Below are 25,255 nucleotides of genomic sequence, written 5' to 3' on the forward strand. Positions count from 1 at the left end.
TTGCTACTAGCTGCTTGCTAATTCCTGCTGTCAGCTGTTTCCTGTTTATCCACCGCCAGTGGGTCGCACGTGCGGCGTCATCAACAGCTCCTCCCACAAGTCTTCAACAGCCCCTCCCATTGCGGAAGGCCTTATCATTCTGTTTAATCTAAAAGGGTTCCACCAATATGACTACCCAACGAGGCAGAAAATTGGGCAACTCGGATCAACTCGCCAATCCGCCTCTGTGTGTCTATACGCTCACAGCTGGCCGGCAAAACGGCCCAACATTCGCAGAAAATCTGGCAGTGTAAAAGGGGCTATAGAGAACTCTGTAGCTGTTGCTGTTTCTTGTGTGGTGAAGAATGGATGAGGAGAGACTCATTAAGGTCGAGAAATATCCCGAGCTAAACAACTCACAGTGCTGTCATTATTAAGACAACGGCCAAAGATATCGCCTGGTGAGTCATGGCTCTGGAGATCAGCTGGTGAGAAATCAAGTTTAATAAGGGGCTCTCTACAAATGATTTTAAGCTAACACAGAGGTGACAGAGGTACAGACCTTGTGGTCGTCTGTTGACGAGATGCAGCACGACGCGTCCAGTGTGTGCTAGAGGTGGCACTTGAAGCGCGTCACATGACGCACCGCACCACGGCACCGCTGGTGTGTTTTCAGCTTAACAGACCGTAGAATGCCATAATTGACCAATCAGACTTGACTATTGAACACAGCTGTGTAATAACCCCAAGTGAGTGATAACATCCAGGTGGTGGATTTCTGTATCTATGTTTCTGCATGTTGCTCAGTCAGATAAAAGGATAAAATATAAAATATTCAACAATATTTGTATGAAAATTTGTTGGGTTATTTGTATACATTACAAGGATCAAACAACACCCACATATTTTAATATAAACCTCTTAATAAATAATAAGGATGTTTTCTTCCTCTCAGTTTTAACTCAGGAGTGTTGCTTATTGAGTCAAGAAATTTCAGTTTCATTGAGAAATACTTGAGAAACTAATTTCTCAGGGGCTTTAAAGATTAACCACGCAGACACGTCTGTTTTCATCCAGCAGATTAAATACCTGAAAACAAATTACTTCATTACACTGATGCAAAAATCATAAAAATAACCAAAATGATCAAGTCTCATCCTTGCTCATGTAGTTTTTAACAATGCCCACAATGGTCTAATAAAGGTGCCCTCCTCTACATGAAGGCAAAAGGTTTAAAGTAGGAAACAGACGGTGAGAAGAACAGAAAGAAAGCCTCCCCTGCAAATATTCTGAGACATTATTTCAGACATCAGTACTCATTAAATTCAGGGTGATTGCAACCCGAGTAAAATGTTTGCTTGTTTTTCTCTTTGCGGTTTTTTGATGGATGGCAAAACAAGACAATGAAAGATTCAGGACAAGCAGGCGCGTCTCATGGCGTCATGTTTCATAAAAGAATCGTCAAGTGAATTCACACGTGTTGTGTGCGGCAGAAACCAAAATAAATAAGTAACACAAGAAGAGAGCCCACCCTCGCATTAACTCCCATGTTTAGACTGAGAGATGACACTGCAAATTAACTGACTGAAGGCACTTTAAGTTGTTTTCTAATCATTTCTCGCTGGATGGACTTAAATGATGCAAACATTCTCCTTGTGTTGCAATCACCGGCAATGTGGTGCTGTGTCCTCGCTGTGACTCACTGACCTGGTTAGATTTACTTGTGATTTTTTTAAGATAAGGATAAAACACACAAATTAAAGACAGCACAAGCAAAAAAGAAAGGCTGAACAAGCAGCAGGAGCTCGGCCGCTGCCTGGAGAAACATCTTACCTGCTGGTTAACTGGAAAATTTCGGTTAATCTTCTTCACCTGTTAAATTTAACAAGAACATCAATAACTCATTAAAAAGTCTCCTGCTAACAATCAGACACCAATTACTGGTAGAATGTAAAATAGTTGCGGGACCCCGTAGAGATTGACAATCAGTGTCTAAGAACAAATAAACTATGAATCACAGTGTCTGTGCTAACATGTTAAGCACAGCACTGAAGGAATATTGTTAGAGCTACTTCATTTATTCAATGCATGCAAATTACAAAATGAGACAGATAGTCATTTCCACAAGGACCCGAGGCTCTTCCTAAAAAAAAAAAAAAAAAAAAAAAATTTAAAAAAATCCATTCTCTGTGATAATAAAAGCGAGGAAACTACTGAGAGAGCAGTCAGGCTTTAAATTAAAACATTCTGCTCAGATCACAGGTATCACTCGCTCCTAATCCACACTATACTATCGATATAACTCTTTCCTAGCAGCAGAGCACCAAATTAAGCTGTCCAGGCCTGAGCCCGTCCTCCTATAGAGGCGAGGACAAGTCACAGCTGCTTGTTTTGAAATGTTACAGAAGTTTTGGCCGAGGGAGAAAACAAGAAGTGTTTTTTTTTTATTTCGGCGGAGGAACTGAAACGAAACAGCCAGATAACTGTCAAGATGTGAGCAGGGTTTGGATGTACGGGAGCAGTGACAGTGGGTTTGTTCAGATTCAGCTGTGGGTTGTTGTGACCAGGCACAGTGACTGCAGGTCTACCCCACCTCTGACACAAATATGGAAACTGTGGGGTTTTTCAAATTCTTTTAGATACAAAACAAATACATCTCATACTTAAAGTACATACAGGAGAACTTGGTTCACAATGCACAAAAAGTAATTAAGAACACTTACTCTACAAGAGCTGTACTTACTTCCTGTATTCAGCAATCTATATATCATGTTTTACTCCACTATATTAATGGCAGCTGCAGTTATTGTAACACAGATGAACCTCTCTGTTCATTTGTTTCATCATCAACATCATCCTCAATCCACTGCAGTCAACTCCTACACTGTTTTACATATCTGCTACTTGCAGTGCGATGCACTTGTTATTATAACCTTTGCTTTATCAGGTAAAACCAATTAAGATTAAGATCTCGTTTTCAAGGGAAAACTGAGGACATCATATGTTTCATAATGCAAGTCACTGAAGGACACTGATATATGCTTAGAATTAATAAAAACAACTGCAAAACAGAACATGAAATAAAGTTAAAAGACATAGACATCACTCAGTTCAACAACCCAACCGCCAGAATAAATGTTAGCACTGTACACTTCTGGAAACCATGGGTATGTTACATTTGTACATTTCATATGTAGCAGATGTGTCGACACGGTCTGTTTCGTTACATTTCAGTTTTTAATTTTATGTTGTGACGATGCAGCAGGTAACGAGTAACGTGAATACAAACGTGGTTGGACATCTCATCAAAAAATACACTGTTTGGTTGCTACAAACACGGCTGGAATTTCCCAACCTCTCGTTGAAAAAGATCAATTTTGGTTGTTTCAAACATGGCTGGGCATGTTCTGAACTCTCTTTAATGGTAGAAAAAGATTAATGCACACTTACATCTATGCAGTATTTCACTTTATTGTTGAGCTTTTGGTCTATTCGACCTTCATCAGAGCTGACATGAGGCAACAATGGACAGGGTGGTAAAAATAACCAATCTCAGTGTAATCACTGGCTGTATCCTTTCACTTTGCCATCCAGTATTAAAAAAAACTACAACTCCCAGAAGGTGGAGCTCCTACCACCAGGGTTGCACACAGGTGTATTGCATACAGCCAGTGATTAGACTGAGATTGGTTACTTTCACCAGCCTGTGCATTGTTGCCTCATGTATGCTCTGATGAAGGTCTAGTAGACCGAAAGCTCAACAACAAAGTGAAACACTGCATGTAAGATGTAAGTGTGCAGAAATCTTTATCGACCAATCTGGACTTATTGATATTTCCAGCACCTTGCCAAGACCAAGCCGGGTGGAGTGGTAGCTATTCTTTAAAAATACAGGTTTTGGTTGACGGCTGGAGATGTTTTGAACTCTTGTTAAAAAAATACCAGGTTTGGTCTCTACAAACATGGCTGAATTTGTTCTCAACTCTCCTTAAAAATACCCAGTTCAGTTGCTACAAACACGGCTGGAAATTTCCCAAGCTCTTGTTAAAAAAACACACCCGGTGTGGTCCCAAATTACCGAACTCTCGTTAAAAATTCCCAACTGAGTCACAGCAAACATGGCTGAAATGTCCCAAACTTTCATTAAAAAAAATGCAGGGTTTGGTCGCTACAAACACGACTGGAAATGTCCCTAACTCTTCATAAAAAATACCGGCTGAAAATTTTCCAAACTCTCATTAAAAATCGCAACAAACACAGCTGGACATGTCTTAAACTCTCATTAAAAAAGAGATGATTTGGTCCCTACAAACACGGCTGGATGTGTCCCGAGCTCTCATTAAATAAGACTTGCATTCATTGCTACAAACACAATCGGAAAAATCCCATCTCTTGTTAGAGACTGCCCACTTTTGTTGCTCATTTACCTGTAATATAGACAACTTCATAAGTACATTTAAAAACAGAGAGACTTAAGGGAGAAGTCAGCGATTCTGGAAAAAGAATATTTGCTGGAGTTCAGCACGTTAGTTAGCATGTGCCAGATTTACCGTCCCTCTCCGCTCCCACTGCCTCTCTCTTTATACATTCATGGCCTTCTCCTGTCCTTTGCACGAGCATCGACGCCCCCTGTTGCTAATTGGCTGGAATAGTCATGTAGCTCCGTCCAAGCCACTTTGTTTGTGTCTCATTTACAGAGCCAGGACTGTGTTTGAACACCAGATATTTTTTCAGCGCACACACAGAACTGACAGCGAGCAGAACATGAGATATTTGCTGAATCTCGCATTGATTAGAATCGCTGAGTGAACCTTGGAAAGCATGTTCCTAAAATGCCCCAAAGGTACCTTACTGTGGATTTTTAAAGTGCATTTTAAGTTCATACACACGGCACATTTTTATGCTGGTAATTTGTAACATGGTAACACTGATGCACTTTTCTGTCCTGTTTCTGTACACGTTTATCTTATTTTACTAGTGTGTATGTACATGTGTGATTTTAGGGTATACTGAGCATCTTTGGCACAACAGTTTCTTATTTTTATCCCTTCTTATCTTATCAGTTACTAGTGAGGTTGCAGATTAACGTTTTAAAACTGCAAAGAGAAGAGTGGACTATCTGCTTCATCATCACTCAGAGAACGGGACTCATTCTTTCATGACAAATGGGGAAATATTTGACTACAATCAGCTCTGCCCAATTGTACAACAGCCATCAAAGACAGACTGAAGCTGCTCTGTGAGAAAAGGATGACCTTACTCTTAATGAGATCCTCGATATTCGTATGTTTTTTTTAGCAGTTTGTGCTATTTTGGTCCACTTGTACATCTCATTTGCAAGGTTTCCTGTTTAATAAGTGGGGCTCATTAAATTGCAGTTTTTAAAAAGGTCTAACTATGAATATTTATTTTGACTTTTTAAAAAAACGGGTGAACATTTGATAAAACAAGCTCCTCAAATACATTTTCTAGTGTCACAGTTTATTGTTTTTTTTAAGCTCTTTGTGGGACTCTGGCTGATCCTCAGCATGATAAATAAATCAATAAATCTCTTCATTTGTCCCAAAAGGGCAATTGGTTGTGTCGCAGCAAAAATGAAATCACGAAGCACCAAAACACATCATATAAACAAATGACACATCATATTACAAAAAATAAAAGTGAGCACAGAGTGTCTGAGTTAAATTTGGAGTAGAAAATATTAAATAATAAAATGTGTAATTTAGTCCCTAATTGGGGAAATTTGGTTAAAAGATAGCAAATAAAGAGCTCTGTTATCTTTGTTTGTAGCCTGCCTGACAGCTTTATGTCTGTTGGTCCGTCACTTTGGTTCAGACTGAAATATCTCAACAACTACAGGATTGATTGCTGTGAAATTTTGTGCAGGCTTTTATGGTCACAAGAGGATGAATCCTATTGATTCTGGACCTCACCTGAACTTTCTTTTAGTGCCACCACGAGGTCGACAGTTGTGGTTTTGAGTGAAAAATCTCAGTAAATATTGACTTTCACTTTTCATCCAGTCTCCGACCTCTGATGACGATAAAGCCTCTGAGGGCAATGGTCAGTATTCCAGGGGATCCGGGGCCGTATTCACAAAGCTTCCTCATGCTAAGAGACTTTGGTCTGTCTGAACCGTCCATCAGCAAAGTGATCACACTAACAGTGACACTTTCACAGCCAGCAGTTCATTTCATTTCCACTGGGTGTCCACAGCTTGCAGGCTCACAGAAAGGGTGTGTCTGTGACAACCAATCGCATCTGTTAAAAGAATGCATCATACCTAGCACCAAGGTCAACCACACCTCCTCACTAAGGTAAAAGTTTCTGTCTCTTCCTTGCTCTGAGAGCTTTCCTAAATCACTCCTAAGCTAAGACTACGGCTAAGTTAGGAGCTCCAGAACAAGACTTCCTTTTTCATACAGTGCTCATTATTTACAGTTTGATTAGCAAGCTAAGACCAGTCCAAACAACATTTTGGCTAATTTCTAAAAAAAGAGGAGACGATAACCGATGGGTTCTGAGATTAGATTTCTGCTAATGCATTTCGCCTCTTTTGCTTTTCCCCTGTAGACGATAAGGGTGTGCCACATCATCTCGTTCACAATAATACCGGTCTAATTTTTAATATCATATGAAAAATTCCTATTGTGATACCTGCGATATTTTGACTTGTTGACATATTGACTTTGTACTGTTACCCATGGCAACAACAAGCATGGCTGAATGTTAAATTATTACTGACTCCCCGCTGGTTCCAAAAACAGGAGCAGCTTCACAAGTGTGGAATAAACTGTGGCGTCCTGAATGTTTTATGAACAGCCCCGGACTTCTCAGACTCTTATAGTGAGTTACAGCTCAGAGGGAACTCATTCAGCGGCTCCTCTGGCAGCAGCACAGCGTCCCTCCCTCTACTCTAGTGATTTTGTCATAAACCTTTGGTGATGTAAACCTACGTGCTGCTCACGGCAGACAGAAAAACTCCATAAATGTGAATGTGTAATAGTTGTGGTATCATAACAGCCTGTCACAGGTTACAGCGTGATGATTAGAGGAGAAATGGCAGAGCATAAAGGTCCAGGTGGAAAAATAAACAACTCAGTCATTTAGGATTTTGTTAAAAGAAAGAAATCACCTATAGATTTATATTTATAGATCCCAGGGGACATTTTGTATTTGGGAGCTGTTTGAATGCGTAATTTGTGGTAGATTTTATTTTGTTGAACAATTAATATTGTAACAGAATCTGAATCTCACTCTGAGTTACTGTTGTTGTTCACAAACTAAAGAAATGACAGATAATTTTTCTTAAGTTTTTACTGAATATTTGAAGGCAAACTTATTTTGTTACGATTCTATTTTTTCAAACTAATTATATATATATTTTTTTTTTTACTAATTTGTCATGTTGTCAAAAATATTGTTCTCATAAAAATACCCTGAAATACCGTGATCTTATTTTAAGCACCCCCAATTAGAACAGCTGGGCTGAGGAACACAAACATAATTAATTTCATCTCCTATCTTTTTGACTCATGAAAGCCCCTCTGTGAGTTTTCTGTCATCCATTTATCCCCCTACCCGTGTGGAGGAAGTGGTCCTTGGTGGCCTTTCTGGTGACCGAAGTTGCAACAGTTCTGCTCGCTCTGGCCATTGTTATCCCGTTACTGCTGCGTTTCAGTAACTTCTAGTTGATGCCAAAAGTAAGGATGTTACTGTAACATTGCTGTCACAGAAAAAAATGTAATTTTATTTTTGGGGCCATATCACCTGCCCCTTGTAGACAACCAAAGCCCGCTCAAACCTAATTGGTCGATAATGGTCGGACTACAAACGGAAACCAGACGCATCCAATTCCAACACCTGTCAATAGATTCTGCAAACAGAGGTCTGTTACAGAGATTATTTTCCATCTTGCGCCATCAGTCGGTCAAAATTTCCAGTTTGTCCAACACACTGGTTTATGATAAACCTGCGTTCTCATCCGTCTCTGTTGTGCTTTGTTTTAAATACTAATTAGCAATGTTAGCATGCTGATAAACATCATAACTGCATAACCTCAGCACACTGATGTAACCATTTATCTTGCAGCACCACTGTGCCCGACTACAGCCTCACACAGCTGCTCACAAGGCTGTAGACTCTTCATCTTGATGCATCTCTCTTTTGAATTTTCTTTTTATGTTTCAGTTTATTTTCTATTACTGGAAGAACATTCTGAACTGCCACAAAAGGGACTCTGTTATAAACTGAGGTGAACAGTGTGTGCTTACTCTGAGCTGCAGGAAACATAAAATCCAGAACATCAAATAAAAACGATGCACGACAACATAAAACTCACACGACAATAATCGATCTACTTCTCTGAAGAGAATCCGGGTAATTGTCTGAAAAAATGTCAGAATCATACCGTATTTACAATTAGACATCTTGGGGTTTTTTTAAATCCTGCATCCATCTATGTTGCTCGCACACTCGGTAAATGCCAAGGCCAGACAGAGAGAAACACACTCTCCATTGTCGAGGCCATTCTGGCAGTGAGCAATCAGTGCTATGATTCGTATGTCCCTCACTTCGTCCACTCCAATTAACCAGGCCTCCATTATTCCCCAGAGACTCTCCCCCACACGCACACACACATGCACACAAAGCTTCGCCAGTGGACACATGATAATTACAAATCCCTGTTTTTCACTGCTGTTCACTTCATGTCGTATCATGTCATGTGGAGAACCGACACTGATGTGTGGCTATATATTTCTGGATGGCGGCTTAGCAGGCTCTCTAGAAATGTAACTTATGGTGTGCTGCATGAGAAAACACCTAAATATACTGATAAATGTGTCAAAATTGGACACTTCTGTCAGGTTTCGTATGAGCCACCACATATGATGGAGCTTGTTCGCAGCATGTGTATGCGACCCCCCCACCCACCCTCCGCTGAGCATCATCACCCATCTAGAAATTTTTTTTTGCAGCTATAACAATATGCACTCGACAAGAGAAAGAATACAACATGTTGTTTCTTTGTTTGTTGCTGCTGCCGCCTTCTATCATTATTGTATAACGTTTTATGTTGAATTATAGATAATAAGCACAGGGGTTTGCTTAGAGGGAGTAAGTGTAGTACAGCGCAATTGCTGTTATCCTGACCTGGGGCTCGTAGAAATAAGTGCGTGCTTTACTCATCGTGTGAAAAGACATTAGTATGTGTCTACTTAATGCCGTGACATTTGCAAAGGAACTGTTAGAAGATCCACAAATTGAAAGTATTTTGCATCAGCTCCCCACCCAGTGTCTTACTGGTTTACATAGGGGACTGTGAGAGGCGGTAGAGCAAACAAGTGTTATTCTATACTCACATTGTGCTTGGTGAGACTGGAAATGTTGCTCGCTATTGCCTGAAGCCAGTCCAAGCAGTCTTCAGCTGTGGGGAACTGTATAACCCCGCTGCAAACTCCGTCTACAGCTATGACCTGGAAAGCATTTTTCCTGAGAGAATGAAGAGAAAAACAAAAGATTAGGGGACGTTCAAGCAACTTTCAGCTTCTGAACTACAGATTACATTCAGGCTGTAACTCTCTCACTGATTTATGACGTTCAAGGAAGCCATTAGTTTCCATTAGATGAGAAACAAATGGCAAAGACCGGACACTTACTTGAAAGATGTAATTTTCTCAACTTTGCTCTATTTTCAGGTGGGGAAAGCTAGTGTTGAAGTTCATTTACATGTAAAACTCTGGGCAGACTCTTTGAAAATTCACAAATAACACTTCTCGTGTAATGTCTTTACTTTGTTCACTGGATTTTCAAAGTAACAAGTGATACCAAAATAACTGCATTTGCAATTTATCTAGTAGGAGTATATAGCAGCACACCAGAAACAACAATAATTTCCAGGGCTGGTACCTGCGGTTATTCCACAGGCTAGTTAATAACATGTTGGGCAGGAAATCCAAAGTGTGGGATCATTTTGAGAAGGTGAAGGACGAACCCAAGGTGATATGTAAACTCATCTTCATTGGTCGACTACAAACATGACGTATCATCTGAAACATGGAAGTAGCTACATGCCCATTAGCCCACAGCGTCATTAACAGGCGGCTCGCTCAGTGTGTGACATGCACTTGTAGATAAAATATAGGCCTATATTAATGAAGGTTCATTAGTACGGTTTTGTATTTCTCTGTAATGTAGCACAGTGTTAACAATGTTACTGATACTATTCTTTCTCATACCTTTGACTCAAACCACCAAATATATAATATAATAGTTAAATTAATATCGTAAACACGCGGGTGACTAGTCGACCAATGGCCCTAAATGATGACTATTGGTTGAGTAGGGAAATTATTCTGGGGGCAGCCCTACCACTGAGAAAAGCAAAAATGGAAAAAGTATATACAGTATAGAGGGAATCGCCTTGTTGACTAATCTGATGTTTGTAAAGTCTATAAACACAATGATTGAACAAACATTACTATTTTTGTGTGCACGTTTTGTAATTAATAACATGGTTATCGTAGATTAGCTGGGCTAACCGTTAGCTGTTAGCTGTTAGCCGTTAGCGGTGTCTGTAATAACTCAGTAACTCAATAAACGGTCCGTGAAAAAAATAATTTTTCCAGCAGATATCTTAGTTACAACGTGATTGAGCTAGCAAAGCAGTTTTGTGTTGCTATGTGTGGTATTTATTCAGTTTTGGGAAAGCACGATGTCTAGAAAGCATCAGTGGCTGCAGCTGACAGGGACAGCTAACAGCAGCAGCAAAGCTAACATCAGGACGTCATCTGTTAAAAGCCTCCCGTTGTCGGATATGACATGAAACTACTCCAGTTAGCTCAATCATGTTGTAACTAAGACATCCGCTGGAAAAAAAAATTATTTCACAGACCATTTATTAAGTTACTGAGTTATTACAGACACCGCTAACGGCTAACAGGTAACGGTTAGCCCAGCTAATCTACGATAACCATGTTATTAATTACAAAACGTGCACACAGAAATAGTAATGTTTGTTTAATCATTGTGTTTATAGACTTTACAAACATCAGATTAGTCTAAACGGTGATACAGTGACGTGAACCCGGAAGTATTTGTAAACAACAAGGCGATTCGCTCTATATGAAAAGTATTTTCCAAAATGTTCAACTATTCCTTTAAACCTACATCAACTGATTTTTTTGGCCACTTGGGGGCAGTAGAAGCACATTGTGATCACAGCACTTACATATTATCTCCTTTAAAGTATATTTAGCTGACTTGTTTGCAAAAAGTTGCTTGTTTACACACCCAGCCATTACAGAGCAACATTATTATTCATTTGGAGTCGTGCTTCTGTCCACTTGATGAATGTAAGTCCAATATTTATTCTCTTTAGCTCTGTTTTTGGTCTTTACCAACTCCCAAGGAAAATATCTGCCTCTTTAGCTGCTACAGGCTCCACTATGTTCAGCAGCTAGTCTAAAACTGTGTCTGTCTGCTGTTTGGTGCTGAGCAGGTGGTCTACAGTTGGATTTTAGAGGGTTTTCCTGAAAAAAACTGCCTGTTGCTGCCAAAAATGACACTATGAAAGCAGTGAGAGTGAAACAAAACAGTAAAGCTACAGCCTGAAAGTGAAGTAGAGCTGCAATTTCAGGGGATAATAATTAGTAGGTTCATCACTATTTAGCTTTAAATGCATCAAAAACTCACAATTCCTGGTCTGTTTTGAGTCTGATATCATTAAAGACGTGAAGTGTATCAGCGTTGTGTCATAAAATATACTGAACCCAACGCCCACTGCACGGCTAATCAATCTAAAAATGTTTAATACCATTATGCAACTTTCAGTCAATGAGCTAAAACATGCCAAACCACAAGTGCGGTCCATTAAGAGTCAATTCACAAGATTACTGTTTCTATCATCCACAGTGTAGCAAGACAAAAATGTATTATTGGCAGCTTTTTGGCTTCTTACATCAAGCATCCACTATTCAGAAAGTCTGTCTCACTGCAGAACTATTTCACTTATTCAACTGTATTTAAAGGGATATACTTAGTAACAGAAAAATTACTATAATAATAATAATAATAGTAAGAATAAGAGTATTTTTGCAGATGAAGTGTGGCAATCTGCTCCATTTGTAAACCCTCGAGCACTGAACAAGTAAGAGATCCTGGCACTGCCGGCCTGCAGAGCCTTTCAGGGAGACACCAGCTCTGCAAGTGAGAACAGACACCACTGACCCTTCAAGATGAAGTCCCACAGCTCACCTGCAGACGTCAGAGCCCGGGTTGTACTGCGACAGGCGTGAATGAAGCAGTGGAATAAGGCGCAGGTCCACCCATCTCTTCTCCCAGCGAAGCCCCGGGGACGTGGGCCAGGACGAGCAGGACAGCGTGTCCTGCAGAAGTGTGAAACGCAATTTAGAGGAGCTTGTCGTTTCCCACCTCGCGCATTTCAAACAATCGACATGTCAGGAGCTTGAATCCTGCTGCTGCTGCTGCAGGTGCAGGTGCACAGGCAGGCCGAGTGAGAGCACGCTGCAGAGGAAAGCTGATTCACCCTCCTCAAAAGATAAAGATAGAGCATCCCGGTTATCAGCGAGCAGTGACAGTTGCATGGAAACTACTTTCTGGCACCGGGAACGCTGCTGCATGGTTACAGAGGGACAGTTATAGAATCAGTCAGTCAAAGAAGAGGAGGCTAATGAAAAAAGTACCGTGTTGTTGGGATGGTAGTTCAAGTGCAGGCCGCTATCACACAGAGGAGAGGAGGTCCCGCTACTCTGGTCGCTGGGGATGCCTGAATGTACAGCGGGGACACAAACAAACAAACAAACAAAAAAAGCCAATAAGCCCTCTAAACTCAGAGCAACACCTCCATCTATTTCAAGGTTTCCAACTGCAGTGAATCACAGTTATCAACAAAAATGTGTTACTTTGTTCTCCTCCAGTGTGGGCTGCTGCTCTGTGCCAATTTGTATTCAGTTGACTGGTTGGTTGGCCAGTCAACCTGGCCTATATACGCGAATGAAAGGATTTTATGAAAGCTTTCATGTCTGATGATGGGGCTGAAGCTTCCCCATGCAAGAGCAATCAATTGCACCACAATGAGCAATGTCAATTCTTTCAGTTTAGTCTTTAGCAGATTTTGTGAAGCTTGAGATCTGTCCGTTCCCCTCTTCAACCCCCCCTCCCTCATTTTAGCAAAGCTGCATCTTTATTCAGTGCTCGTCACGATGAGAAGAAAGTGAAGCAACTGAATTTATATTTCTTATTCTCAAAGTGGCTCTTCAGGCTCGAGTTTATTGTCGCCAGGACAACCAATCCTAGACTGAAAATAATACCAGCTATAAATACTCTTGGTTAATTATTTTGCACTGGTGATTATATACTTTAATTAATGAGTGTGCTCAGAGGTTTCTTACATGTGCAGTCCTCACACAGGGGCAGTTTCAGAAAGGCTGGAGTCTTCTTCAAGAAAGAGACAGTAAGAGTCACTTCTTCACCAGCATTTCTCAAAACCTGGACCTGGAAACAAGAAACACGGGATATTTTTATTGCAGGAGCTGTAAACTGTGAGGTTTTCTGCCGATTGCTTGCTGTGATGAAACATGGTGCGCTAACATCACCCTGAGAGTGGAAAGCCAAGATAAGAGATTTACACAGACTTACACACATATTTTTTTATTTTTTTTTTGCAGTTACATTTAAAAAAAAGCATGAAACAGAAACAATTGGCTTTACATGTCAAAGAGATACAAATCCTAAAGTGAGACAAGATAAGCTGTTGAAAGAGCCGTTGCAGTGTAAGAAAATATGAGATATGAGATGACAGCTTACCACTTCCTCGTGGCGATAACTTCTAACGTTTATTCCATTTATCTGGAAACAACAGTAACAGGGTTACCCTATATAAAACTGCTGGCATCACATCACTGTAGCTCTATCTTCAAAATGATTAATGAGGGACGCACAATAATAATGTTATGGCATCTGTGCTGAAAACTGTAAACAAGATAGTCACATCCACAGTTGCCATGAATACAGAGCGCCTTTGGCTGGCTTGTAAATGTTTCCTCTGCATCAGATGAGCTGAGACAGATGAGATGTGGGAGACTTTTTGTTGCTGGTGTACATGTAACAAATGAAAGCCTGGAGATGTGACATTTACCTATACGGATGCAGTTTTGTGGACATGTGGCACATGAATTATTAAAATGTGTGTTATTTTGCAGGGTAGGATGAGACGTGTAAACAGGAGTTTTGGCATTTTACCTGAAGGATGCCGTCGCCGATGAAAAGTAGCCCAGAGAGTTCAGCTGGAGACAACAAAAACCACTTTAGTAAAAATAAACCAGAGGGGTGAGATGGACGAGGTGATAAAAACCAAAAACAACAAACCTTTTTGTTCTTTTGATATTTTTGATATCACAACGGGGATTTTATGCTCTGCTCCACCCTGAGGAGACAAATTAAATAACACTGAATTACAAAAGGTACGACAAAGGAGTCAAAGGTACTTGAAAGCAACTTAATTTCCTGCGAATCCCTCGGCTAAAGCTGTTATTGCAGTTTGACCAAAAAATGATCAATAACACTTGTTCAGACTTAATTTAAAGCAGTTGGGAGGAGCGGCGTAATCAGCTGGGATCTAAATTACCTTGATGCTCAGGCCAAACCCTCCAATTGTCTGCCTCCTGATCGTTACAGTCCTCTCCTGGAAGACATTCAGTTTGAAACAGAGAAATGACTTCAGACTGATGCTGAACCTGTGGGAGCTTTTACAGCAGAACAAGTGGGACTGTTTGCTTTTGCCAGAACTTAAATCTAATCACAATTAAATAAAATGCCACAAGATGAAAGCCTAAAAAATGAAGTTATAAATCCTTATTTGTTTCTGTAAGGTACATTTAGAAACGGCAGCGTAGCCTATCTTACCATTAACAATTATACAGAAAGTAGGGAGCAGTGATAATTCAATATTCTCATTTTTAGACTCTCTTTTATTCTACAGATGTTTGTTTGTACAACTAATGAGCATCATGAGCTACATTTCTGTAAATTAATTATAAATAGACATTTTGGCAAGCACGCTTTTCTTTTCTTTCACTCTCCTGGCGAGAGTTACATGAACATGGTCCTGTCTCAGCGTTAAACATGAAGCTGGAGCTTAGCTTAATGAGCACAAAAACTGGAGACAGAGGGAAACAGCTGGCCTGGCCCTGCCCAAAATTAAAGAAATATGCCTACAAGCACCTCTAGGCTCCGCATGGGGGGAACTACCACACCCTGGGTTCGAAGCAGGAACCCTCTTTGCTATGAGGCGACAGCGCTAACCACTGTGCCGCCCCTCATTGGTATTCGATGTGAAATTCAAAGTGCGTGACGCCCCTCCCACTGTCTTGGAGGACGTTCCAGCCAACCTCATTAGGCAGCTGGCTGACATGGGAGGGTTGTTGCCTTGATTAAGCTCACCTGGCCCTTCAAGGCTGTAAAAGCTGCCTCATGTTTTCATTTACTCTCTCCCTTCCTGCAGCAGACATCCACTCTGCATCGCTGCTTGGCACTGGTTTGCACCCTCAACACCTCCACAGCACACCTGACACACATCCATGCATGGCTTTCATCACTGACTGACACACTCCATTGTTCATTTGAGTTGATTTTAGTTTAATAAATCGTTCTTGTTTTAACTAAATCTTTTGTGTGGACTCCCTACTTGTCACATTCCCTGAGCTAGGTGACAAGTGTATGAGAAGTCAAGACATGTTCTCAACATGAGCCGCCGGCTAGCAGCTAACAGAGCTAACTCGATAAATAGCGCTAAACAGCAGCAACAGTGCTAACAGAACTCATGGTTTTAACCAGGGGGTAAACTGGAGGGTGGATCCTACGCTTCTGCGCTGCGTCCCAATACCAGCGTTAGCCGCTGTATGAGAGCAGTGCAAAGTGTCAACGATGAGCTAGCCAGTGGGACACACATATACACATATACATGCATGCACAGCCAGACTGGCTTACCACAACAAACTACAGAGAAGCTCGGATTGCAACGCCATTACTCCGCTACATCTTTACACAGCAGATAGTAGCTTGCTGCTGTATTAATACTTTGAATCTTAACACACTATGTCTCTGTCTGGGCCTAATAAAAAAGAATAATGTCTGGGTTTTGTGGGAGGTGTGGGGGGGCGTTACAGGCTGTAACTATTTCTAGATGAACAACACTTTATTACTTTCCACTGATTGCCTGGCAACCTCACAGTGACTGCTCGACTGCAGACTGTTACACTACATAAACCCCAAATTGACATTTTTACTTTTCAGTTTGTGTACTGGTGAAATAAAAGAACTTTATAGGCGTAGTGAGGGTATTTTTTCACTTTTGACAGAGCCAAGCTAGCTGCTTCCCCGTGCCTCTGATCTTTATGCTAAGCTAGGCTAGGCTAGTCACCTTCTGGCTCCAGCTCAGCGCACAGACATGACGCTACTGACTTCACCTAACGTTTAGCAAGAAACAGAATAAGCGTACTTCACAAAATGTCAGACTAAGTTTTGGAAAGTGGAACACAGCTCAATGCTTTCAACACAAGTTGTTTGATTTAGCATAGTTTTGCAATATCATGTTAAACACTGGGAAATATCCTTATTCATGTCATGAAAATAATTACAGCCATACTAGCCCCAGCTGTATAATACAACGATGTCACTCAAATGTCAATAATATTATTTATATCCACCTAAAACTGTGAGACAACATTTTAAACAGTTAAGTAACAAAGGAACTGTTGGCTGGTGCACACCTGATAACATCATGTGAAATAAAGTCTTGGATTTCTGCACACAGTAAGCACTATGTTCATTGAAAATGCAACGTCTTGGTCATACATATTCCTCACACTGCCTTCTCTGTGCTCGAGTATAAACTGAAAAACCTTGGGTGTGCTGTGAAGGGGACATTTCCACCTTCGTTTGCACTGTTTTAAGAGTTTTGGGTGGTTGTTCTGAGCAGCTTTAATATTGATCGTGTGGGGTAATTATTTATCTAATGGTATCAAAGTCAAATCTTTAAGGTGGTGTAGAAAAAAATGTGTAATTGAGGGTGACTATCATAATTGTAATCTTGCATGGCTATATTTGATGTTTATTTTGTTTTGTTTTTCTATTTACTAAAGTACATGCTACCCTTTTCCCCACAATCATACTCTCCTGAGTTTTCATTAAACGTTGTCTTCAGTGTAACTGTTCCTCTTCATGCAGTATCCAGAATCTTCTGGTCTATTTATTCCACAGGATGATGTTTGGTTATCCTACTGGCTGCTAGCGATACATATAGTATTCTTCATTTTCAACAACCAGTCAGTGTTAACATCATGAATACCTGAGTCAATGACAATATCAAGTGCGGATATGAAATTTGGACTGGTTATTATCCAATCCTCCCTCCCTTTCACTTTTCTTGTTCGTTAAAATCTATTTTCTTTTGTCTTATTTCTTTCGAATTGTACAGAACCTCGGATTTTCTGTATGTTGACTCAACAACACTGATTCTGTAACACCTCAGGTGTTCAGGATTTAGCTCTAGTATAACATACTGTTGTTTCATATTGTGAACTGCATACTCACAATATGTTTAGTGCTGACGGTGTGCAGGAATCCCACACTTTCTTTTCAAAGGTAAAAGTGTAAATTGGTCACAGAGGCTAAAAAAATCTGCACTCGGACTCCCTGACATGCAAAGGTTGTTATCACTGCAGTACATCTTCGTGCTTTCCGTTCATTAGTATTCGTGTTTCAGCGGACGCTCCATTCCTCCTCCAAGATTCATCCAGCAACATGTTACTGAATTAGTTTTTTTTAATGAGAAACAGTGAATTAATAAATGTGCAGAAAAAGTCGCCAGACATGACGACAAGTGCGGCTTAAAGATTACACTCTGTACATCGTGATCCATTAGGTGAATCATTATTTAACAGCTACATTTGATTCATGAGGAATAGATTAACTGATGTAGATTTGTCATTAACAGAGACATTCAGTGAGCATTCACAGTATCTTTGTGCCTTAATCTTCATGTATTGTGCAGTGCATGTTACTTATTTCAATGTATGAGCATGTGAAGTGCGGCACGGTGGTATTGGGAGATAATGAGACGGACTGGGTTACTTACACTTGAATAAAAAGGCTCTCCTGACACACAGATGACATCTTGTTCTTGAATGGTCAGAATATCTTTGGCCAAGTGTAGTCGAATATTAAATGGCTCCTCATTACCTTCTTGCATCAAATAAATCCCAGTCTTTGTCTGCGAACAGTCAGAAAGATAAAATCATTCATCATCCCTCCACGACTAAATTAACTGGCCATGAAATGAAATGTCGTTGAGAGTACTCGCTGCAGGATGAACATGGAAATTAGGATACAGAGTTTTGGCGTTGTCTGTTATTTTCCTTTTTTTCCACTGCTCTCCTTGTTAAAGCTAATGTTGGAGCAAATAACCATAGTCAGCACTCTGAGTAATAAACAAACATTTAGATTAAAAAACAACATAGAACAACTGCTGATTTATGGTTTTAAATAACGAGCAGACCCTCTGAGAAACAGCTTTTTTATGAGCAGAGTGCTCTGTATACGTTCACGCTGAGAGAAAAAAATTATATCATCTCATTTGTTCTACATGTAAGGCTGATGGGGATGATGGCAAATTAAGAACCTGTGAAATTAAGTGGCTGGAACCAAGCTCACCCTCCACATTTGAATTTCCCTGCTTCATACAAGCAAGTGTGAGGACTGTTTCCAATGATCCATTTAAAACATGCTAATCCGCATAAATTTGCATTCTGCATATCCTTCCTCCTCCCCGGCTAATTGCAATGCCTGGCCTGTCCTTGACTTAAAAAGGTCTAAATAAAAGAAGCACCTTCACCTGACAAGACTGCTAATAGAAGAAAAAAGACACCAGTGTCAGCATCCTTGTCACCGGGGATACGCTGCTCATCAGTTAACAAGACAGAGTCGGTTGCACGGTTGCTATTCTTAGACAGAGTATCTAAACTGCAGGTCAAACTTGAATCAAAGTCAGTTTATGGAGCATATTATCTTTTGCCCGTAATGAGGAATGTGACGAAATGAGCCTCCGCCTGCAGCTGCAGCGTGAGAAATGAAATGAGGGGCGCATAAATTCACATTATTTGAAGTAATGTGTGTGCGAGAGTCATTAGCCCAGCAAAATGAGGGCAGTAGTGCCGTAACTGTATGGAGCTGGGTCAGACAGTGTCTCACGTGGTTGAGCACTGGTTGACCCGCTGTAGCGCTTGCACTGTACATAATTAGCCTTATCTCTGATCCTATTGTATGTTTATCTATTACTCTCCCCTCCAAACCCCCCTCCCCGCATCATTATCTACATCATCGTCTCTGATATGATCTGATACCATGCGCATAACTAGTTCCACTGCAGGGTATGCAACAAGGACATCTCTTTCCAATTCAGGGGTGTTGTAGTGACGGGAGTGGTGGAGTTAATGGCTCCAACGTGGGGAGGGCCTTAAAAAAGTCTGTGCCTGGTTGCATGAATTACCTCGAGGCTCAGTGTGTAGGATTTAGGGGGATGTATTGGCATGGAATATAATATAACGAGTATGTTTTCTTTAGTGAATAATAGGAGTCATGGTTTTTATCTTGGAATGAGCTGTTTATATCTACATAGGGAGCAGGTCCTCGTTTATGGAGATCACCATCTTGCACCACCATGTTTCTACAGTAGCCCAGAATGGACAAACCAAACACTGGCTCCAAATAGAGCCATTCACGTTTACGCATCCACTGTAGTTAAAGGCCCACCTGTGCAGGCTTTTCTCACAAACTGTTTTTTATGTTTTCCTACAAAACGCAACCAACCTTTAGTTCAGGCTCTCGTTGCAGGCATTACGGCGCAGTGTCTCCTTCGTTTGTCAGAATGATGTCAGCGACTATTTAGTGTTGATTTGAGATGAGTAAGTATTGAGTTAAATGGCTATTAGTGTGAAATATAAGCACATACTGTAGGTAGGAGCTCTTGGGGCCTACTCCGCCCCCAAGTAATCAACCTAAATTCATACATATCCCACAAATTTTGAAAGGCTGCGGTCACGTCACCAATGCGTTGAGGGAAGTAAACAGGGAAGCAGTACTGAGTGGACTCGTAAGGAGGCAGGATGGGGTGATGGATGGGTCACAAAACCCCAGACTTTCCTCCAGGACTTTCATCTGGAGTCGCATCTTCGGAACCATTTGTATTTTGAGTGAACTTCAAGTCCTTTCAAGGTACGTCCTCGCCATGTTTCTTTTCCTGAATCTAACCTCAGTATTTTTATTTGTCTAAACCTAACCTCCATAACTTTATGTCAATTACATAACTGTACATTAAGGATGTCACATCACTCGTGGAATATCACACGAGAGTACGTTGATCTGTGACAAGCAGCATTGGAAAAACACTGATTTTTTTTGTGTGTAAAAATGCCTTACTCATTGTTTTCACTGGTTTAAATCACTGGGTCTGTTTGTTTTGGAGAGGAAGAGACCTCTGTGGATAATTACGCTCCCGGTAAAAACCTCCTGCATGTCTGGATCTTAAGTTACCAGAGACAAAAGGTGAGCACACATTAGCATGTGGTGGGTGAGCCGCCTGTCTCTGAAATGCCAAACACTGTCTGAGAAACATTGATTTGTAAAGTGAAACTGCTTTATTCATTGTTTCTACCCGTTTTAATCACCTGGTCAGTTTGATTTTGAGAGTAAGAGCCCTCTGTGGATAATTCAGCTCACTGACAAAAGACTCCTGAACAATAAACACTGATGGAATTCTTGCAAGGAGAAGTTTCAGCTGGTTGCAATCTGCAGTCCCCACCACTAGACGCCACTAAATCTTACACACCGAACCTCTAAGTTTCTAACTTAAATTTGTCCCTCATGCAAAATAATTCCCTGAGCTGAAGGGTTCATTTAGGAGCGTCACATAAAGCCTCTAAGGTTGTCTCCTACATTTAACCCCGCCATAATGAATACGCACTATGTTCCACAAATTATTTCCCTTTTAAGAGACTGGTAGAGGACCCCTTTAGGTCCCCTAAAATCGTTACTAAGGACCTTTTAGCAACACATCAGGGAATACAGTTCTTTGGTAGCAGAGACTCAGAGATCAAAGGATTTTCCCTTTAAAGCATCTTAAGGTAATGCTTATGCTGACTTTAGGCAACTAATTTATTTCTAAGGCATCCTTAAAAGAACATTTACAGGCAACTTTAGCCTAAGGGGTTTTGTGCAACCGTGTACTGGTATTAAAGAGTTTTTTAGAAAACATTATTAGCGTTATACAAAAACTTTTGGCTGACTAAAAAGCTTCTTGTATCTAAAACAATGTCAGACCTGGGTAATTGTGCTGCTGCTTAGGAACTCAGGTGAACTTTTTGAAGCAGTCGTGTAATTAAAAAAAGAGAGACAGACAGAAAAAAAAGGAACAGCCAGGAGCGATGGAGAAAACAATCAAAGGGAAAGCGACTTGTTGGCAGTGTTAGCTTGCTGATAAATGAAGCAGCTCTGGCCTCAGTTTGACAAACAGCCACAAAGAGCGGATCAACTGCAGGTCCATCACCATCATCTTCTCATGTTACTGAGGATGTGAGTTTATAAAGCGGCGACTAAAAGTCACTTCAAGCGGTCAATTACTGCGGTTAACACTGAAAGGAGCAACATTCTCACTCCCAACTCGTCAAACACCGACATGGCCCACATGAAAAAACTATGATGCGCAAGGGACCTGTCCAGCATCAGTTCTGGATGCTCAGGGACCACGTATTAATTTAGGTTTGTTGAATACAGCACCATTAAAAGACACAGTTACAACACACATTTTGTTTTGTTCTCACTCATGTAGTCAAATGGTTCACTTGGCTCTCAATAGTTCCAAACAAGTCTGCACTGTCATCTGTTTGAATGGTTTTCAGCGGGACAGACAGCAGCGACTATATTTGCACTGATTTTCGGAAAATATTAACGTATAATGTGCATCGACTACTATGTGGTCACTTACGTTCAATAATGTTATTTTTTCTGGGGAGGAGGGAAAAGGCAGCATTAATCTGTTTTTCTGTGCTTTATTTTGATGGGAAAAGACTCTTTAAAAGACTGTTTACATGCATTGTGTCTTTTCAAAATAAACTTCACAGAAAAATGTAGGCTGCAGTTTCTGCTCGTTAAATGCATACAGTCTCTTTTCAAAATAAACTTATTTCCTTAGGTTTAGGCAACAAAAGCATGTTTGTTTGATTGCATAACGCACAACCTATGTCACATACGTCACCTGACATATGTCACTGGCATAGCATGCTACACATTTATTGTTACTTTTGGTTTCGCACGGGACATAAGCAGCAGTCTCTCCCTTTAAAGTCTGAAGTTTGTTCGACCCATGCACCTCCCCTTCCATCCACCCTGTGCACAACACATTCTCACTCCGACCTCGTCACATATTGATGTTTGGCCATGGACCGTCCACGTCCAGATACGACGTGAAAGGTCGTTGGTTGTTGACTTTCTGGGACGCCGTGTCAAATTCTGCCTGTTACATGCATTGTCTTCTTTTAAGATACACTTCAGTTTTCACAGGAAATTTACTTTTTACATACAGTCTCTTTCAAAATAAACGCACTACGTCAGTACAACAACGCAAACTGATGTTTTTTTCCTCCAACAACAGACACACATGGTTGGGTTAAGGAGTAAAGAACAGGGTTTGGCTTTATTATCTTGTAGGATGTGAACACCGGCCTCCTGGGTGAAGGTTGGCATTTGTTGGACCCATCCACCAACACTCCCTCCCACCCTACTTGGACTTTTGCCGCCTTAACTTTCGTTCTTGTCCTGCTGTTAAAGTTAATTATAACAGTGACCAGCCGTGTGTCATGCCGAGGTTAAAGGATGCTTTTTTCTTCAGTGTCTGACGCAGCAAGTCACTGCACAAGTGCCGGATTCCGACTTGGAGTGAGACCGGGTTGCTGTGCAAACTCTCTCGCTCCTCATACGACAGCAGTTGCTATTTGACAAGTCAGGAGTGAGACTGGGTTGAGAGGAGACACTTGCATCATAGATCTGTTTTAATCTCAGTGTTTATTTGTCTATTTGTGCAGGTCATGAACAGGGTCCCAGATTTATGTGCTGTTCTAGCTGCATGCTTTCACTGATGTTGTTTCAGGCACTTGAAAATGCCAAGGCTGCTTCTATAATCATCATCAATTTACTGTCAAAATGTTACATTGATTGAATCCTACCAACCTCTTCATTTGAAGTCTTGAAATCCATGTGCTACTACGCAGTGAGGGATACTGCAATGGAGAAAAACAAGATTGAGTTAGACTGTGGAGGAAAATGCTTAATGACACAACTGACTCGCTGCGGCAAAACCGTACGGCCGATTTAAAGCATTGTTAGCAGGGTACCTTTTATCATTATAATTCAGCCTTTCTCCTATAGAACTCAGATAATAGAAAGAAATAGATTTTTCATTGAAATGTGCCTCTTATAACTCAACTTAAGTGTGCAAGGAAAAAAAAAACCATTGAGCAATCCCAGGAGAAAACCGGAGACCATTAAATGATAATGAATAATTCATTATCAAAGGTGAGAACCCAGGTATCCTAATAAATGTTTCAATATCCAATCCAGCACTGCCAGAAATGAACTGAGCTGCCACATCTGATGCCTTGTCAGAGAGTTAAACTGGGCCACAGTAAAAAAAAAAAAAAAAACTCACAGTAAGGTAGGTATTGTGGTTTTAAAGCAAAAGGAGTGACAGCACATACTTTTTAAATTATCTCACTTGCTCTATACAGACAGATACACAAGTGTAAAGTCTTGGGGAAATGTTATGCGAGAGCCTCATTTACATAAACCAGTTCCACTCAGTTTTAATCAGACACGACTGCCACTTGACTCCGCAAAACGCGCACAGAACAAAAATGGCTCACACTTGAACCTGTGCTGCAGAGGGACTCGGAGACTTGCCTCAGTAGAATGGCCCCCAGCTCTTTGTACGGTGAGATCTAGCCATCGAGCAGTGAGTTGATCCCTGATCTGAGCCGTGGCAGAGGGCCTCCCCGAATCATGGCTGTCAGACTTGGGTGGTTGGAGAGCAGTGCTGTCACCTCTCCTGGCTGGCTGTGGGTGTTGAAGAGCAGAATGAGGCTATCGTGTAGTGGTTTCACTCCTGGCAGTCCCCGACCGCTGGACGTGCTGCAGTAAAAAGAGGAGGATGCAGTTAAGGTATCGTTCTAAACCAACGTGCAGGTGAGGAGCTGCTCTTCAACACAAGCAAAAAGATGAAATGTTAAATGGACAGTTCACCCCCAAATCAAAAATACATATTTTTCCTGTTGCCTGTAGTGTTATTTATCAAGGTAGGTGTTGAGGTGTGAATTGCTGAGTGTTCGGCTGTGGAGATGTCTGCCTTCTCTCAAATATAATGGAACTAGATGGCACTCAGCTTGTGGTGCTCAAAGCGCCAAAAAATAAATAAAATAAAAACTCACCAGCAATGTCTCTTTGCAGAAATCATGACTCAGCTGCTCAAGATAGTGAGCAGTTTCATGTAGGAACTATTTTACCAACCAAACGTTTCACAGCGCAGAAGGAAGCGTGCATCTACTGCTAGCTCACCTACGTAGCACAACTGAGCTAGCTAACGTTACAGTTCAGCCAAAGAAGACGCCATTAATGTTTTCATCTTGTGATGTCATCAGCACAAGCCTCTCGTACCATTGGTGGCTGTAATTCGGTAAAAAGATAATGGGACCTTCATGAAACTGCTCACAACAAGGCCTGTAGATTATCTTGAGTAACCGGGTCATGACATCTACAGTAGAAAGAGACCAAGGACAGTTCTAAGCAGAAGCACAAGGTGGCAATGCTTCACCAAATGCTCCGCCTGCCCCACCTACACCAAACAAAGCCGTCATTAGCCCTGAATAATTCCCCACCGAGAGCAGTTAATTGTCACTAAAGACCGACAGCTGCAGGTGATGGAGAGCTGAATGAGCTGTGTCTGAAACGGCATGTGTTGGTGACAGAAAACTCATTTAATATTCCAATAAACACATGTTAACGTTATTAGTGTTGGGGAGAACGTACCATTAGTTCCATGTAATTAAATTATAAATTAATACTACTACTACTAATAATAATAATAATTTGTTTTATTTATAGGCGTCTTTCAAGACACTCACCTTACAGGCAAAGATAGAGAAAATAAGAA

General features: G+C 40.9%; 1 protein-coding gene across 2 annotated transcripts in view; it reads right to left on the reverse strand.

The window, feature by feature from the left end:
- The window catches only part of sntg1 (syntrophin, gamma 1), a 56,780-nt gene that overhangs the window by 15,330 nt on the left and 16,195 nt on the right, over positions 1 to 25,255 (reverse strand). The window contains exons 2-13 of one of the 2 annotated variants that reach the window (XM_050033729.1): positions 24,010 to 24,237; positions 23,281 to 23,330; positions 18,137 to 18,271; positions 14,627 to 14,683; positions 14,368 to 14,425; positions 14,242 to 14,285; positions 13,807 to 13,848; positions 13,392 to 13,494; positions 12,684 to 12,766; positions 12,235 to 12,365; positions 9,342 to 9,471; positions 1,813 to 1,851 (exon numbers count right to left, since the gene is read on the reverse strand). In XM_050033729.1, the coding sequence (XP_049889686.1) occupies positions 1,813 to 1,851; positions 9,342 to 9,471; positions 12,235 to 12,365; positions 12,684 to 12,766; positions 13,392 to 13,494; positions 13,807 to 13,848; positions 14,242 to 14,285; positions 14,368 to 14,425; positions 14,627 to 14,683; positions 18,137 to 18,271; positions 23,281 to 23,307 (849 nt within the window). In that variant the 5' untranslated portion in view covers positions 23,308 to 23,330; positions 24,010 to 24,237. Of the gene's footprint in view, positions 1 to 1,812; positions 1,852 to 9,341; positions 9,472 to 12,234; positions 12,366 to 12,683; positions 12,767 to 13,391; positions 13,495 to 13,806; positions 13,849 to 14,241; positions 14,286 to 14,367; positions 14,426 to 14,626; positions 14,684 to 18,136; positions 18,272 to 23,280; positions 23,331 to 23,974; positions 24,238 to 25,255 lie in introns of both variants that reach the window. The other variant, XM_050033728.1, reaches the window with a different exon arrangement.

This window comes from Epinephelus moara, chromosome 21 (assembly GCF_006386435.1).
Source record: "Epinephelus moara isolate mb chromosome 21, YSFRI_EMoa_1.0, whole genome shotgun sequence".
Taxonomy (NCBI): Eukaryota; Metazoa; Chordata; class Actinopteri; order Perciformes; family Serranidae; genus Epinephelus; species Epinephelus moara.